General features: G+C 33.6%; 1 protein-coding gene across 2 annotated transcripts in view; it reads left to right on the top strand.

Moving 5' to 3' along the window:
• The window catches only part of LOC125678202 (vascular endothelial growth factor receptor 1-like), a 59,508-nt gene that overhangs the window by 16,525 nt on the left and 23,074 nt on the right, over positions 1-19,909 (top strand). The window contains exons 6-14 of one of the 2 annotated variants that reach the window (XM_056153672.1): positions 39-326; positions 2,542-2,684; positions 5,820-5,852; positions 10,014-10,206; positions 10,893-11,106; positions 15,788-15,927; positions 17,327-17,611; positions 17,791-17,977; positions 18,430-18,566. In XM_056153672.1, coding sequence (XP_056009647.1) covers positions 39-326; positions 2,542-2,684; positions 5,820-5,852; positions 10,014-10,206; positions 10,893-11,106; positions 15,788-15,927; positions 17,327-17,611; positions 17,791-17,977; positions 18,430-18,566 — 1,620 coding nt within the window. The remainder of the gene's footprint in view (positions 1-38; positions 327-2,541; positions 2,685-5,819; positions 5,853-10,013; positions 10,207-10,892; positions 11,107-15,787; positions 15,928-17,326; positions 17,612-17,790; positions 17,978-18,429; positions 18,567-19,909) is intronic. The other variant, XM_056153674.1, reaches the window with a different exon arrangement.

Genomic DNA, 19,909 nt, shown 5'->3' with positions numbered 1-19,909 from the left:
GTGTTTCTTTTGTAAAAGATATACTTTTCTATATGCAGATGACAACAATTTGCTGTTGGCAGAACAAAAAGCATACCCATTACTTCTAAATACGTATTCATTCGTTCCATTGACGATACCCTGCAATGTTTCTGACCCCAAGGCCAAGGTCAGGCTGCTACAGGCTGGGGCAATTGAGGTTCCAGCTGAGGAAAACGCGATCACATATGATCCAAAGACGGGTTTCTTTGTCGAGTTTCCAAATTTCAAGTTGGTTGGGATGTTTCAGTGTGAGGCCACCAAGAACGAGATTAAGGATTTTCTCAATGTTTATATTATGTATAAAGGTATGTGAAAAAACAATACTCCCTCTCTCCCCCAACATCCCCAGAACAAATCAGAAAAAAAACTAATAACCCCTCCCTTAACATCCCCAGAACAAATCAGGAGAAAAAACCCAATACTCCCTCTCTCCCCCAACATCCCCAGAACAAATCAGAAAAAAAAACTAATAACCCCTCCTCTAACATTCCCAGAACAAATCAGTAAAAACCTAAAAAAAATACCCAACTTCTAACACCCCCAGAACAAATCAGAAAAAAAATACCCCCCCCCCCTAACATCCCCAGAACAAATCAGGAAGAAAAAAACCAATACCCCCTCCCCTCCCCCCCAATATCCCCAGTGGACCCCAAAACAAATACAAAAAAACCCAACCATAATTACCCCCCCCCCCCAACATTTCCAGAATTAATCAGAAAAAACCCAATACCCTACCCCCCTCCCCAATAACATCCTCCAGTACAAGTACCGGTAAGAAAAACAAAGCCCTATACTTAGCTTATATCTTATGCATATATACTATGCATCTGATTGTCAGATTGAATTCACAATCCCGTGCTGTTATTTCTATGTAACAAACTCTCATACTTGATCATGAAAAGAATTTATGTTAATGCATACAAAAAATTTTTATACACTGTTTAGTCACCTGAAATCAAAACAAGCAAGTAATTAGTATTGATCTATTAATTGTTTACTATGAAGGGTAGGATATTGCACACAAAATATATGTCATTGTTTCTTGACTTTCAGTTATAAAAACATTCATTTCAACAGTCATTTTTATTTCCTACAACTGTATTTTTTCACAGAAGCTGCTTTTGGTATTTTTAATCACCGTGCTTGCTTAACTTTAAGTCTACTCTGTCCCACCTAGGCATTGAAAGTAGAAAGTACCACTTAATGCACCTCCAAAACAAAAGAGCTAACATATTTAAAAACTGATGTATTCTGTAAAACAAGATGATTTAAAATTTGTAAGTTTGTAACATAAAAGAGTCTTTACAGTAATATTGATTTTATTTGTGCTTTCAATGATCTTTATATATATACACAAAAACTTAATAAGTTTGTCTTATGAAATAAGCTTAAGCATATGAAGATTAAATTTATAGAGGAAAAATTGATGTATAATTGTACGATGAACATCTTCCTGCAGTGAGATAACTTTCGTCTGGGAATTTATTGTTCAGGCATTTGTGTTCTCAAACCTTTTCTGCTGTTTTTAGCTCACCTAAGCCAAAGGCACAGGTAAACTTTTCTGATCAAAATTTGTTTGTGGCATTTGTTATCAGCAGCATTAATTTTTCACATGATCAACTTCCCAGAAACTGCTGGGCCAATTTCAACCAAACTTGATACAAAGCATCCTTGGGTGAACGGGGTATTCAAAAGAAGAGCCTGGTGACAATCCCTTCAAAGGAAATATAATTTAGAAATAAGGAAACTACATTGGGAATGTTTTGAAAATCTTTCCAGAACAGTTGGGCAGTTTTAGAGTCACAATAGGGTCCAGAGTTTAGCAAATTTTAAAAAGAGAAGAAATAATATCCCCCCCGAAGAACATGGTTTGATTGGATTAAAAATAGATCTGAAAGTATATGTATTTTCTTCTTCCTTGTGTCAAAGTGAGTTCAGTGATATACTGTAAACGTATTATATTTGGCGTGTACAATATTTGGCGGAAATCGTTTTTTCAACAAGTTAGCGTAGATTTGATTTAGCGCATTCCTGAATTACTTTAAACATCTAGATTTATGGATGGCATTTAGCGATGTACTTGATTTAGCGGAAGCTGCGTTCCGCCAAAGGCGCTAAATAGAATACACAGCCAAATTTAATACATTTACAGTATAACAGAGGCCAGGGAGTGTGGGGATCTCTAGCTTTATCTCTCTAAACTGTTTCACTATCTTGAATACTAATGAGACCCTCACTACATATTAAGCCTATGTATTTTCTTGTTCCTTAATGTAACAAGTTAAATGGTATACACCAGGTTTTACATGTATCTTAATTAGTCTGTCCTTTTTAGAAATTATCATATATTTTGTGAACCATTGAAAACAATTACTCCAGTGAGCATTGTGGCCCATGAACCTCTTATCCTATGACAAAATATATGCACTTTATCTTGTGATAGTGCCCCACTTTACCCCATTCTCCTGTCCAGAGGACTACATATGCATGTAGTTGATGATTTTTTGTATTTTTATGTAGGTGATAATGCCCCACCTAGCCCTATTCTCCTGCCCCCTGGAGACTTGGAGTTTGTTAATGGGGAGGATTTTGAACTCCGATGTCAGGTTGAGGTATCCAAGGATGCAACAGTTACCATGGAGTGGAGTTATCAGTCGAATGAGGTAGGTTCAAAGGTCAAGTTTTTAACCTATTTATTTTTAATGTAAATGTTTTAATCTACTGTCAGTATGGGATGTCAACATGTAAAAATTGTTTGAAAAGACATTTTTTTCAGGTTTTGTATTTTGCAAAGACTACGTTAATTTTTTTTAATGTGGTCAGGACATATATTTTGTTATATTCTCCCTCACTTTGTTCGTCCGAATATAAATTAATTAGATGCTAATTACCAAAAAACAAGAAACTATATAGTATAAGTAGGATGGCAGCTCGCTAGCACTTTATTCATCACTCGTAATGTCCTTAAGAAATATATCGCAAACAAAACTACTCATGTTAATACACATCAATATATACACAGATTAATGTCATCTGATAAATGGTTACTATCCGCCATATAAATATTGTAAAATTTACCTGTACGTAGAGCTAGCGAGCGTGCTTAGAATGCCGCACAAACACATGTTCGCCTATTTATATGCCTTCACCACGTGACCAATACAAATGATATTCGAACCCGACTACCTATAAAACACCCGCATATAATTATAATTATATTCTCCCTCACTTTGTTCGTCCGAATATAAATTAATTAGATGCTAATTACCAAAAAACAAGAAACTATATAGTATAAGTAGGATGGCAGCTCGCTAGCACTTAGAAAAACAAAGAGAGAAAAATCTAATGGCGGAAGTAACACATTTGTTATTAATTATATAAACAAAAGTGAACAATATATAAACCTTTCATATGTTCAAATTTTTGGTAACATGAAGTTGCTTTTGCACACAATCTTTAATGTAGTTGTCCCTTGAAAAATCCGATTTCCATCGACCATGAATTTCCTCCTTCCATGAGCATATGGAGAATTTTTTGATCACACGGGTTAGAGCACATATTGCAATCATGATACCACTTGATACTGTAGAAATATGTTGATAACACAGATTCGGAAACCGATTGCTGTACAAGACCGCTTAGAAATGCTGCCACAGTACTCACTGCTGCGGGTAAATAGGAAACATCGTGAGCCAAACACCAGCCTTTAAATTTTTGGAAATAAGTGTCGTATTTTCTATTAGAGTTGTCGCTCTTTCCTTTCCGTAGAATGTAATGAATGTGTGATGCTGCCGATGCAAACCTGCTGTCTTTTTTCATTTCCTGGATTTCCGACAGAATGTTATTGTGTACCTATAAAAAAGACAGATTTTATCAATGCAAAGTTGTCCCACAACTTTCCACCTTGAGACTTAAGATATAGTTCATGCATGCCCCATTCAATTACATTTGATTTTCTGAAAACGCACATGGTGCCTTATCTCTAATTCATATTTAGCTCACAAAATCCCACTTCGTTTCAATTCAAAATTCTCTTAGTATACACAAGAAAACGCACATGGTGCTTTGTTTACAATTTCATATGTAGCTCATAAGGTATATGCACATGGTGCTCAAAATACTGCTCTAGAATTCATTATGCACATGGTGCCATGCAAGATATGCCATGTGGTTCATGGAACCTTGTTGATCATCCATATGATCTATCTAAAATCAACTCTCAGCACTAGAACATTACTAGCAAACTTATATGCCGCAAAAATACTGTTTATATCTGATCCAGCTTTGAAAAAATTTTTTGGATTATTATACTCAATAAATCCTTTTACAAAATAATGAAAATTGTTTTGCTTTGCATTCCAAATCAGAGGCCAAAACATTGAAGATTTCCATTTTGGTTTAAAAATCCAATCCATCATGAGATTTGAACCTGGTACCTCCGGCATACTAATCCAGATACCTTACTGCAAAGTTGTCCCACGACTTTCCACCTTGAGACTTAAGATATAGTTCATGCATGCCCCATTCAATTACATTTGATTTTCTGAAAAACGCACATGGTGCCTTATCTCTAATTCATATTTAGCTCACAAAATCCCACTTCGTTTCAATTCAAAATTCTCTTAGTATACACAAGAAAACGCACATGGTGCTTTGTTTACAATTTCATATGTAGCTCATAAGGTATATGCACATGGTGCTCAAAATACTGCTCTAGAATTCATTATGCACATGGTGCCATGCAAGATATGCCATGTGGTTCATGGAACCTTGTTGATCATCTCCGCTAAGGGGTCGTCAAGGTATTCACTCACGGTATCCCATCCGTGCCGGTCTGCAATCTTTAAAATCTTGTTTCTTTGAAGTATTGCTGCTTGTTCCTCTTTTACGATGTCTGCTGCTTTCTGAAAATCACACTCCTGAATCAACTTTTTTAGCTCTGACAACTTGGAATATCTTGCTTGATTAAAGTTAAACTGAATCTTGTGTCCCTCGTGTTTGAATTCGAATCCTGGTGACCCGTTAACTGAAACTGTTGGTTCCTCCACGTGCGGCACGTTTTTCCCCGCGTTGCTTTTTGTCAACTTTTCTGTAAGGCCCGTTATAGTGCTCACAATAACATTGCTCTGCCTTTCTAAAGCTTTGTTCAGTGAAGAACTGAATAAAGAAACGGCCTCTTCATTATATAAACCAAATTCTTCTCCCGGAGTTTCCATGCAATGGTCACTTTCAGCCATAGAGTTTTTGTAGTGTATAAAATTTACCTGTACGTAGAGCTAGCGAGCGTGCTTAGAATGCCGCACAAACACATGTTCGCCTATTTATATGCCTTCACCACGTGACCAATACAAATGATATTCGAACCCGACTACCTATAAAACACCCGCATATAATTATAAATGACATGTTCAATCTTACTCATTGGTCATTTTGTTTGTATACACATTACATACTTTTCATCTAGATGATCTGATCAACAGATAATTCTTTTTCAATCTTTGATATTGTGGGGGTGCATTGTAACAGGAAAGTCAAAATCTTGTATCCTAATAATATTCCAGTTTCAAGAAAGAAAAACTTATCGATTTTGAGCGATTTAAAAAAAAGGTGTCTGTTTGATTTCTATCATAGAATGCATTTTGAAGATGATACATGTATATATGTTTAAGGATTTGTATTTTACGGAAGGGTTACTTCTGATTTTGTACTAGTTGACATCCCATTAAATTTTAAATTTGTATAAACCATGCATTTGTATGAAATAGTCAGCGAAGTCAGAATTTGTACTGTTATTTTAGAACAGTGTCACTCTTCCTATAAGTGCCTTAATGGTAAGCCATTGCATGTGTATATTTTATATATGGTGAACTGTAGGCTTGCTAGATGTTTAATTGGTATTACTTCATTTAATGTGTGTCATGTTGGATTTCACATTCATTTTAACATTTTTTTCTACAAAAAAATTTACATGTTTTTGTTTTACATTGCGATCAAGATTTTCATACTATAGCTTGAAATTAATTATCATACTGATGTCAGAAGTGGTGATGGATTTGAATGAAATAAAGATATCTCTACATTTTAAATTTATCAGGACTCAGTTGCACGACAGTTAGTTAACTTTAACAGACACTTAACTTCCCATTTACACTTACATTTATATAACATTAACTAGATGTTAACTGTCAGTTAGGCCAATTCAACTTAATTAGTAGATTATCATCCAGGGTCAGCAAAAAGTATGGGGCGGGTGGGAGGATTTTATTTTTTAATATTTATTTTCTGAGAAAAATATTAAAAGACAAATGAGTGTTTTTTTCAACAGATCCACATCATTTAATGGCAGATGGATATCAATCTATGCTATTTTCATACACTAATTCCAGGTTAAGCTTTAATTTAAGGATATAACAGAAATATACCTAACTTCAAGATTTACGTCTGTAAGAACGCGAGAAATTAAGAAAACCATATAGATCTATTTTCTTCACTTGGCTTTTCACGTTCCTATACCGGAAATGTAAACAAGAAGTGTAAATACTGGAATCTGACATGAAAATATTCCGGAAATCGCAAGTTTTGCAAAATAAAAAAAAATTGGGGCGGGCCAATTTTTGAGGGGCGGGCGGGGATGATAATCTATCAATTAAGTTGAATTGGCCTTGCACTTATAACTCATCTTCGTGCAACTGGGCCCTGAATTTCAAGTAATGGTATGTTGGTAATCAATATGAAAGGTAAATGATATGTTTGAGCCCTATATAATTAGGTTAAACTGTGAGGAAGATACTCCCCACACACAACTTCTTGGGCCTTTCTGGAAGTTTAAAAAAAATAACTTTGCTGTGGTTTGTGATCATTGGCTGTAAGGAGTTAGTAAGGAATGGATTCCTTTGGTCACCATGTAAGTCATTAATTGTTAATTATCAACCCTAGACTGTCAGGAAATCTTCAAAATAGGTATGAAATGATTTTCTATCGTGACAATTTAATTTGTTCTAAATTGGAGGTTATACGATCTACGTTTTTTTATTTTGCCAGGAAGGCCCGAGAAGTTGCAATTGTCCTGCACATCACTCTATGAATAGAAGAGAGAATTGAAATTTGTTTTACATACATGTACATATTCTCACTTGTACATTTGGGCTACCGCACATATTGTGCAAGTAATTATAATAATTCAAATTGCACAATTTGACATGTGCTTGTCTGCACTTTATAGTGCATCATTGCAGTTGCACGCATTTTGTGAATGTACATGTATTTCAAATTTTCATGGAATGCTTAGAAATTTTGTCACAAGACATATTAGACACTCTTCTAAAAAATTTTCTTATAAGAATGATTCAACAAAGGAAGTAAAATGTCCCCTTGTGCAGGCTTTCTGGATTATGAGGAATATGAATACAATGGCAGCATAGGAGAAATTAAACTTACAGAGCATTTTCTTCATATTCCCTATGATACAAACATTCTTATGTATTTACATTTTCTGATCACACTTTTCATGTACTATATATAAGTATACACTTTTTATGTTGATGATGCTGAAAGATATCACTTGGGTTTATCAAGAAATAAAACGATGAAATGGCAAAGATTTATTACAGACGAAACACTGTTGACTTTAGATAATGATAAACGCATGTGTTGGGCGCTACTTAATGCACACAGATAAACACTGAATACTATTGTCATTGACAAGTTCTGATTATGATTTATTTCAGGGAGAATGTACATCTAAATTCAGACACAACTGAGCTCATAATGCAGCCTAACTTTCTCTCAATAGCTTTTAATTTGTTTTAACCAAAAGTGCTATATACTAATTATCTGATGAAATTAATATTCTAGAAGTTAAGCATTTTACTTCGACAAAAATTTTAAAGCCAAAAATCTTAGAAACCTTCCGTTAAGACAATTTCTGACTGTGCTAAAAATGTTTACACCACTTATATTGAATTCACTTATATTGAAGTATCTGTTATATTGAAGTAAACATAATCTTTAGTAATATTATGGTTCAACGTTAGTTATATTGAAGTTTGAATATAATGAACATTTCAGGCATCGTTGGATACCCACGACTGATCTTGTCTTCTACTCATCATGTGATGAGTATCTTCTACTCATCATGTGATGAGTATCTTCTACTCATCATGTGATGAGTATCTTCTACTCATCATGTGATGAGTATCTTCTACTGAGATCAGCTGTGGTTATCTGACGAGGAATTTCAGGTTGGACCCCAAAATTTCAACATATACGGAGTAGACTGTAGTTTTAACAGGCAAAAATTGCAGTGATGCATGTATTTACATTCATAATATGATAGTTTTCTTTTATGTTAGTAGATTGTATTGGGATAGCTTGTATTTACATCAGAATATGTTACTTCTAACAGAAATATAACTCAATTTGAAATGTTTTATAAACAGAAAACAGATTTTACTGTAGGGAATCTTGGAAGAAAATTTAGTGTTTTTAAATCTGAACTTTAATCATTGTGAGTTTCTGCATCCTCCTTTTGAGGAGAAAAAAATTCAGAAGGGAAGTTATTTTCAAAATATATGTAATTAAACAGTATATGTTTTATGTTGTCAAATAAAATTATTTTATGATCAGAAATACTTTCATTGTAAATTTGAATGCTTTCTCTTCCAGAAGCTTAAACAGGTTGGAAACTTTTTTTCATTTTAAAGCTTTAAAGTAAAATGATTCTTTTATTAAAGTTTTTTTTCCTTGTGATTTACGACATTCTGCAAATGTTTCTACATTCATTACAGATGTGAATTTGCATTGTGCTGCACTTTAAATTTGTATGAGCTAGTACTAAATGAAAACTAATTGGATTTTGTTTTTCTTCTTAACACACTTGTATTTTAATTAACTTAATAAAGCTTTTCATGGAATGATTTGGCTATATAATGTTTATATTTTTGTTTGCTGTTTTAAATCAAGTCTGACTCATGAAATTTATAGGCATTTATGAAATGATATAATTTTCAGTTGAAGTAAGATGTTTTTCACAGGTGCTTGACTGTGCCTCTTATTGCATGTCTGTTTATATGTAGATTTTCATATGAAATATTCAACAAAAAATATCTGCTGCAACATCTGTTTTGCACAAATCATTCTCAAAATCTTCCATTCATAAATAAACTGATCTGATTATTGTACAATATGTATTAACATTTATTGCAGATGATTGATGTAGTATGAAAAAAAAATCAGTGAAGAAAACAAAATATTTTATTGTAGAATTCCAGTTTCATGAATTTGTAGATAATTAACATAGTGAGTTATTTCCCCTGTAATTTAGTTTTTAGATACTTAAATTTCTTTGACATACCTGTATGTTTGTGGTTATCAACAAGGCATTACCTGCCACAGTCCGATTTGTCAATCATTACCAGACTTCAGCACCTTTACATTTATACAACCTTGTAATTTTGACAGTAAGTTTCTTTCGTTTCTATGGAAACAGTGGTTGAAACAGATCATGTTGGCTCACTAGTTGCAGGGTTCACTTTGTGTGAAGGGTGTAGGTTCAAGACCCACTCATATCTTTGGCTGTGCCAAACCTTAGAGATTGATGTAGGTAGTGATTTTGCTGAAATGTTAGATATTTAGAAGTGAGAGTCTTAGGTCTTTTGGATGATACTCTTTGAAAACTGAGGTCCCATGTCGCAGCAGTCATTGGCACAAACCCCCCTAACTGCTACTGAACAATGGTTCACCAATAACAAGTTTTCACTCCATAGATGACAACTAATGTCCCTTTGATTATATGTAGAGTATCACCAATGTCTGAATGGTTGATTGATAATTTTATCTGAGATTAGATTTCCTCTGTTTCGATGTTTATAGTAATTAAATCATTTCAGTCATGTTCAATGTACAAATGTTTTTTTGACCGTATCTTTTATCTTGGTCCTCGACTAGATTTCTGATGACAGGTACATATTCTGATTCAAGCTTTTCTTTAACAGCGATCAGATAGAGTCCGAGCTACTTCTGCCCAAAGGGAGGGAACCTACCAGGGAAAACAAAAGAAATACGATATGTACTTCTCAAATCTGACGGTGATGAATGGTCAGAAAATGGACGAGGGCATCTACACCTGTAATGTCACTGTGGGCTTCGGACAACACAAGGCTGTGTCAAAAAAAGTCATCCTCGTCGGTAAATAATATACAATCACTTAATTTTGTGGAGTAGAGTCTTCAAGAAAGCTCTATGTTCATGAGTTTTGATTTGATCATTTAGAATATTTGTTTTTTAGCTCACCTGTGCCGAAGGCTCAAGTGAGCTTTTCTGATCAAAACTTTCCATTGTCTGTCATTGGCGTCATAAACTTTTCACTTTTTCATCCTCTTCTTCAGTGGTTATTTGGCCAATTTCAACCAAACTGAGCACAAATCATCCTTGGGTGAAGGGGATTCAAGTTTGTTTAAATGAGAGACAAAGCCTTTCTCCAAGGGGAGATAATAGCAAAATAGTTAAAGTACACTGACAAATTTTGAAAATCTTCTCCAGAATCAGCAGGCCCAATTCAATCTAACTTGATACAAATCATCCTTGGGTGAAGGGGATTCAAATTTGTTCAATGAGGGCCATGTCCACTTCAAAGGGGAGATAATCATGAAAATGCAAAAATTGGATGGGGTCATTTAAAAATCTTCTCAGGAATCACTGGGCCAGAAAATTTCAAATTTACATGAAAGCTTCCCGACATAGTGCAGATTCAAGTTTACAAAATCATGGCCCTTAGGGGTAGGTTGGGGCCGCAATAGGGGATCATAGTTTTTTAAATATGGGCCAAGATGACTCAGGTGAGTGATGTGGCCCATGGACCTCTTGTTTTGCAGATTCAGGGCACTTACAAATACAGAAATGTATGATTGGGACAACACCTGTGAATCTGGCTAGTGACTGGAAGGTGTATGTTGACAAAAATAAATTAGGAGTCCAGATCTCTTGTCTGATTAAGGCACATCCCCACCCCCAGGTCACATGGTATTTCCGGGGAAAGGAATTCAGCAAATTGCAAGACCCAGTTCTGCGTTTGCAGTTCCATCCAACGTATGTATCTTTTAAACATATATGGCCTGGTACGTTATATGATTCAGTTACTGTAGATTTCGGATGAGAAAATGATGTATGAAAATGAGAGAATTTTTAATGTAGCATGATAACTTAATACATAATTATGTAAAACACACAATTCGTGCCACTAAAATCAAAACTAGAGAAGAGATTGTGTGTCATCTGTCTGCAACTTTAATCTTGGTTTAACCAAGGAAGTTTTATAAGCTGTCCATGACAGAAGAATTTACTCTTCATAAACTGAACGTTCAAGGTCATAATTATATGTTAGATACAGGGCAAAATAATAGGTCAAGATCAGATTTGTTAAATTGGACTTGATCCTACTTGAAGTCTTAGTGTTTCATAAAAATGTCTTGTTTTAACTTTAAGGAAGTTAGCCCTGAGCTTCTGATCACAACTGCGCAGGATGCTACCACTAAGTATTTACTGGTTCAATACTGATCCCATTGGTGCAAACAAATTACACATGTATTACCGAACCATATCCAGTTAAAAATTGTTGTGTCAATTAAAATTTTGAAAGGCTTTGTCAGGGACTATATTTTGTGGCGGAAGGATTGATTAATCAAAAAGTTCTAAATCTGCGTGATATTTCAGTTTCTATTTCATCCAATATGTCTTCTATTTTTATACTCCTATACATATGTATTTCAGTTTTATGATTTATGATACAAGTAGTTATGACTTGAAACTAGTTCAAATGTTTAATTTATTAAATGTTGATATATTTTCCAAACAGAACACCGATTCTTAAAAAAGTTTAAATCAATTTACTCGAAATTTTGTATAAAAATTAATTCAGTATTTTCGCCAATAATTAAAAAATTTGAACATCCCTACTTTTTTTAGTTCGATTTTAAATTTTAAAACAAGACCTTGAAAATTGTGTGAAATTTTAGAAATTAACATTACTCCTAATATGTCCTTTTAAACTCTAAAATTTGATATCATGAGTTTTTTCGCATATCAAGTGCACAATGGTGATTATTTATTTCCATAATACAAGTATTAAACGTTTTTTTCTGTAGTGTTAGAAGACAAGAATATGTATCTATTTTATGCAATGATTGATTTGTTTTGTTTATGTTGTATTGACACCAATAGACAAATCAAGTTTAATTGCATAAATCTTGAGTGCAAAAATGTCATGTTTAGAACACTGTAGCTCAATAACAAACATTTCGACCCCAGTTTTTATTTTTAATTTCCTAATTCTCCTTCAATGTAGAAATCAAAAATACACTTCCCAAAAAATTGACATTGCTACATATCTCAGGTGCGAACCTCTTTGATGTTATGTTGTCTGGTACTATAGACTGTATCTCTTATTGTCTTATGATACTGTTGGATATCCTATAATACGATCAGATATTATATTGTCCTATAATACAGTCAACATATTGTATGATCCTGTAATACTGTCAGATGTTATATTGTCCTATAATACAGTCAACATATTGTATGATCCTGTAATACTGTCAGATATTATATTGTCCTATAATATAGTCAACATATTGTATGATCCTGTAATACTGTCAGCTATTATATTGTCCTATAATACAGTCAACATATTGTATGATCCTGTAATACTGTCAGATGTTATATTGTCCTATAATACAGTCAACATATTGTATAATCCTGTAATATGGTCAGATATGTTATATTGTCCTATAATACAGTCAACATATTGTATGATCCTGTAATACTGTCAGATATTATATTGTCCTATAATACAGTCAACGTATTGTATGATCCTGTAATACGATCAGATATGTTATATTGTCCTATAATACAGTCAACATATTGTATGATCCTGTAATACAATCAGATGTTATATTGTCCTATAATACAGTCAACATATTGTATGATCCTGTAATACAATCAGATGTTATATTGTCCTATAATACAGTCAACATATTGTATGATCCTGTAATACGGTCAGATATGTTATATTGTCCTATAATACAGTCAACATATTGTATGATCCTGTAATACTGTCAGATATTATATTGTCCTATAATACAGTCAACGTATTGTATGATCCTGTAATACGATCAGATATGTTATATTGTCCTATAATACAGTCAACATATTGTATGATCCTGTAATACGATCAGATGTTATATTGTCCTATAATACAGTCAACATATTGTATGATCCTGTAATACTGTCAGATGTTATATTGTCCTATAATACAGTCAACATATTGTATAATCCTGTAATATGGTCAGATATGTTATATTGTCCTATAATACAGTCAACATATTGTATGATCCTGTAATACTGTCAGATATTATATTGTCCTATAATACAGTCAACGTATTGTATGATCCTGTAATACGATCAGATATGTTATATTGTCCTATAATACAGTCAACATATTGTATGATCCTGTAATACGATCAGATGTTATATTGTCCTATAATACAGTCAACATATTGTATGATCCTGTAATACAATCAGATGTTATATTGTCCTATAATACAGTCAACATATTGTATGATCCTGTAATACGGTCAGATATGTTATATTGTCCTATAATACAGTCAACATATTGTATGATCCTGTAATACTGTCAGATATTATATTGTCCTATAATACAGTCAACGTATTGTATGATCCTGTAATACGATCAGATATGTTATATTGTCCTATAATACAGTCAACATATTGTATGATCCTGTAATACGATCAGATGTTATATTGTCCTATAATACAGTCAACATATTGTATGATCCTGTAATACTGTCAGATGTTATATTGTCCTATAATAGAGTCAACATATTGTATAATCCTGTAATATGGTCAGATATGTTATATTGTCCTATAATACAGTCAACATATTGTATGATCCTGTAATACTGTCAGATATTATATTGTCCTATAATACAGTCAACGTATTGTATGATCCTGTAATACGATCAGATATGTTATATTGTCCTATAATACAGTCAACATATTGTATGATCCTGTAATACGATCAGATGTTATATTGTCCTATAATACAGTCAACATATTGTATGATCCTGTAATACAATCAGATGTTATATTGTCCTATAATACAGTCAACATATTGTATGATCCTGTAATACTGTCAGATATTATATTGTCCTATAATACAGTCAACGTATTGTATGATCCTGTAATACGATCAGATATGTTATATTGTCCTATGATACAGTCAACATATTGTATGATCCTGTAATACGATCAGATGTTATATTGTCCTATAATACAGTCAACATATTGTATGATCCTGTAATACTGTCAGATGTTATATTGTCCTATAATACAGTCAACATATTGTATAATCCTGTAATATGGTCAGATATGTTATATTGTCCTATAATACAGTCAACATATTGTATGATCCTGTAATACTGTCAGATATTATATTGTCCTATAATACAGTCAACGTATTGTATGATCCTGTAATACGATCAGATATGTTATATTGTCCTATAATACAGTCAACATATTGTATGATCCTGTAATACGATCAGATGTTATATTGTCCTATAATACAGTCAACATATTGTATGATCCTGTAATACAATCAGATGTTATATTGTCCTATAATACAGTCAACATATTGTATGATCCTGTAATACGGTCAGATATGTTATATTGTCCTATAATACAGTCAACATATTGTATGATCCTGTAAAGCAATAGTTATTTAACTTCTATTGGCACTTGTGCTTGTTTTGAATGATCACCCAAGGCATCAATAAATGTTGGTGTTATGTTTCAAAATACTGTTAGTGATATTATACAATTATGGACTGTTTAGTAGGGAGACATCACAAATTAACGGGTCTTAGTATAGGGTTATCACCCGAGGGCGCCTATGCGAATTGTCTCCCTTCACGTGACCAGCCATCTGCTAATGAAATTGACTGTATTATTCTGAAAACTGATATTTTCTGGTGTTTAACAGTAAGCCAGAATCATAATAATTATGATAATATAATAATCTATTGATAATAAATAGATGAAACATTGAACAGGCAACAGAGCTTCCCCACACAATATCTGGTCTGACATCTTTGTCTACAGCTAAAGTGCAATAGTGGGAATTTGTGTCTGTAACGCTTTAATGAAGATTCTGTAATTTCATAAGTTGTTGTTTAATAATGGCCCGGATATTTTATCAACATTTTACAACATGTATTGATGGATTTTCATGATTATAAAATTGAAGCATCAATCATCGACTTTATTGTTGCATTAGCAAAACTCGAAGTGCAAACGAGATGTGTATCAATTTTCTCATAATCAGTTAATATGTATGAAGGTAAATATAGAATAATGACCGCAGCATTCCTTTGATCTTTGCAATAACCATGGTAGAATCCTCCTTTTGTGCGAGTACTTAATATGACAAAATTACCAATATATGCAAATTCATGTGTCATATCTTCGTTTGTTAATCAAGATGCCGTACATGACTTATTTTAGCAACAAAAAATAAAAAGGAGTAATTTTATTTTGCAAGAATGCCTCTTGCAAAATTGCATGATAATTAATTCCTCACGTACAATGTATGTTTAGGAATCCGCAGTATATGATATAGTTATGATGTTGTATTGTTTGATATATATTTTGTGAGGATGTTTAATTTGATACTTTGATACAGTCATTTTTTTTTTAGCAATCTAAATGTAACAAGAACGCAGATCAATGCTTCGCTGACCATTGAGAAGCCACGAGAGAAGCACGTGGGATTGTATGAAATGGTCGTCCGGACAGGAAATATGACAGACTATGCCAAATTTGAACTTGTTTATCAGTGTAAGCTTACAGTGCCTCCTTGATCTCAACCAATAGTTGTGTATGGTAAAGATGGAAAGTTGTGTTAAATGCAAATTGACAGAATAACATAGGTGATATTTCCGTAAAACCAACAGATTTCACTAGGAAATGCAGCACAAAGAAACTAATTTGAAGGGCAACACTTTTATGAAATGTTCTTTCATATGTATGTTATAAAATACTCAACATCGTTAAACTCATATGTGTACAATACCATAATCATTAGCAGTCATTTTTATGTCCTCGTAATCAGAGATTTGGGGGCATATAGTTTTGGATTTGTCCGTCTGTTTGTCCCCCCAAAAATTTACCAAGGCCATAACTTTAGAACAGTTAAGTGTTGGGGCTTTGATATTTTTCACATGTGGCAAGACCAAAATTACCTTTGTTGCCTTATGGGGCATCAGTGTTTCACAAAATTTTGTTTGAAAATAGCATTTAAGGAGATCACTGTTGTGGCACTTCATGTTTTTTAAAGAAAGTCAGTTTTTTAAAATGAGGTTAAAATTACAAGCAGATGACATATTTTGGCTTATAGGAATATAAAGATAATGTGTCATAGATTATAGTACAGCTGTATATCTAAAAGAAAGAAAAGCAACAGAACTAGTATACTGAGATATTATGTATTTAGTTGTCTGTTTAAAGGAGTAGGAATAATAGGGTGGAGATTTTGCCTCAAATATTCAAAGTTTTCTTCTATTGATAATTTCATTTTCTGTTGTCATATATGTTAATTATAGAAATCCTAATACGCACTATTATGGATCTGATTGGCTGCTTACAACATGATGTCATAAAAATGACCAAAATATCATATTTCAGACATATTTTGCTTAAAATCGCCATTTAGATATTCATATTTTAACGTGCCACAATAACAAAATCAATTGAAAACTTTAAAATGAGATAGTAAATCATCATTACTTTAAATTGTTAAATAAATGTTTCAAGCATTTTTCAGGTTTATGAGATTTTTGGGTAATGATGTGATTGATAATTTTCACAACCAAAGAATTTATGAAGCATTTGTTTCTATGCATTGAATGTTACTAATTTATATGCACTGTATATATCAACCAAACGGAATATCAATTTGGCCAAAAATAGGATCTTTGTGCCCCTAATTTTTTCCCTTGACACACATTCTAAGCTCCACCCACTACAGAGAGTACTGTTATTTTCATCTTTCTACACTTGTTTTTGCCCTGTTTTAAACACAGTTGTGTTAAAAGAAAGAAAACAGATTTTGTCCTTAAATTCACTTACTGACAATGAGGACAAAAGGGGCGAAAATAAAAATTGGGTGAATATTTCCCAGTCTACCATATTTTACTGGTGTCTAAGTGTTTGTGATTAATCTCTGGATTGTTGACAGATCCGCCTGAGGTAACATTGAAAGGCCTACACAAAGAGACTGCCTACTACCTCCCTAACAGGCCCTACAAGATATGGGCAGAAGTGTCAGCAGTGCCCCCTGTGGACTCCAAGGTCTGGCTCTGGCAACCATGCCAGGTGCCCCCTAAGTGCTCAAAGGTCAGGGATCTCTGGGAGAATTTCACAACGGAGGATCATTTACAATTCCAAGAGTCTGGACACCTGAAATATCATGCTGAAAACTCTAAAGGATCAGGGATGAAGGAAACCCTGATTAAAGTTGCAGGTACTGTTGTTTTATTTACCTTACAGGTTATGGTTTTGCTTTTACTATTTATTATCTCCCTTGGATGAATTTAAAATTCTCTTTGAATCATCGGGACACCCAGTGCTTAAAATTTAAAAGATGCACATACACCGGTCTTGCAATGAATGTGACTGCATTTACAATGTGTTTATTTATAGATTATGAGACTGGATTAGGTATGTTTGTACGTGACGATCAAACGAAGATTACAGAAACATTTCCTCTGCATATTACATGTACAGCAACACGATGGGAGTACTTGGATGTCAAGGTTGTCTTCCAGAGAGATGGCAAGGGATGGACTGACATAGTCATGAAAAATGGAACCACACTATTATCTAAAAGGTAAGCTTTGAACTTAGACTAATGGTGAGGAATTTTCATATGACTGTTGAACAAAAAGCAAGGGAATGGCTACAGATACTGGTGTTATGCTCTCTCTCTCTCTCTCTCTCTCTCTCTCTCTCTCTCTCTCTCTCTCTCTTTCTTTTTCTCTCTCTCCTGTAAATAAAAAGCCACAAATTCATGTAATTCCTTAATAGCATTATCTTTGACTTTATGACCAGGACCTTGATATTTGACCCACATTCAAAACTTTAACCTTGTTTATAACTTTTGAATGGTTAATAATGTGGCTCTCATATTCCATGTGTGTACTCCTTGTAGCAAGACTTTTCATTTTGTACTATTATCTTTGACCTCTTGACCTTGAGGTTTGACCTACTTTTAAGAAAAGTTGACAATGTTTCTATGTTGCCATTGGGGACATAATGTTTCACAAACACATTTTGTTTCAGTTCCAATTTATCGTATATTTCTGAGCTGCTGATAGAAGACATTTCCAGAGAGGATGCTGGATTTTACAGCTGTCGAGCCACGTACATCAACTCAACACAGAAACACCTCAAAGACAAAAGAGAAATCGAGGTTATCGGTATGTTTAATGTGAATATGCAATACTGTGCATTCAATCAATCATCAACTCAACACAGATCTGATGAATATACATAAGGAATCACTGTCTAGTTTGTCAGGTATGTAAAGTGATTAACTACAATATTGATGAAGCCATTATGCATGAGTTATCACAGTTTCCAATGTAATTTATCTCCTCACACATCCAACAAACTAGACAGTGATTGCTTATATCTATATTTCAAATAAAAATGAAAGTATAGAATTGAAATATCAAAAATACAGTGTCACCTCAGTATATTGTCAGCCTTTGTCCCAACCTATTTTGGCATTATATCAAGAGTGGCATTATGAAGAATTTAGTCATTTTAGTTTATCAATTTGAAAAATAATGTGGTTGATCAATTGATAAATTATTGTCCTTTTATTGTCATCCACATATGACAAGATATGCATGAAATTGTTTTGCTTTAGTTCTTAAGACTTTGTTAAATAGTGACATACATGTATTCTGAGCTAAGGCTTGTGCATTTATAAATTTATAAATCACGTAAGTATATCTACAATAGTTTCATTTGTGTCATGGTAGGTTCTACGATGACTGAATAACAAACACACATGTCATGGCTGCAACTTTTTTTCTGGAACACAGAAATATGATGTCGCACACATAAATACACACAAAAGTCACATGCTACCTGAGATTTACGGCAGCTGATGGCAAACTCACCGGTTAAGGCCTCATCATACAGAGATTTGGTTTATGTGCAGACGTTTGAAGCTGATAGTAGTTTCTTTTCTCAGTTGTTTACACGTAGGCAATACTACTGAACAATATCAGAAACAATTTTTAAATGAGTATGTTTTAAGTTACATGTATCATTGCAATTATCTAGTCTTTACCTGTTTTCATGACATGTGCTAAATTTAGATTCGTTACGATTCACCAGTGTGACCAATTATGTATAATTAGGGTTTCTGATCTCTGGTTGTTGACATTGTTATCAGGGGATTTAGAAAGGCAATTTGACCTTTGTACCTGAAAACGGATGGCAGATGGCGATAGGCTAAGTTGGCGTTATATCAGGGTTTTTAGCGTGTATGGAAATCCATTCTACACATTTTGATGGCGGTATGAGGGGGTGGCAATATACCAAGGTGACACTGTACTGCCAAATAGAAATTAAAATACACATGGCATTCCATGTTAATTTCCATAGTCCCCGCCCACTGACCTTTTATTTTGCATGAACTGAGAAATTTACATCCAATTGTAAGTTGTGGGGAAATTAACACATTGGAGCTTCAAAGGATTATCAGAGAGAAAACAATTGGAAATGTTATTATGCAATACTGTAGATT

The sequence above is a fragment of the Ostrea edulis genome, chromosome 2 (assembly GCF_947568905.1).
Source record: "Ostrea edulis chromosome 2, xbOstEdul1.1, whole genome shotgun sequence".
Lineage (NCBI taxonomy): Eukaryota > Metazoa > Mollusca > Bivalvia > Ostreida > Ostreidae > Ostrea > Ostrea edulis.
The sequence above is the reverse complement of the archived record's forward strand: the minus strand, read 5'-3'. Positions and strand labels throughout refer to the sequence as shown.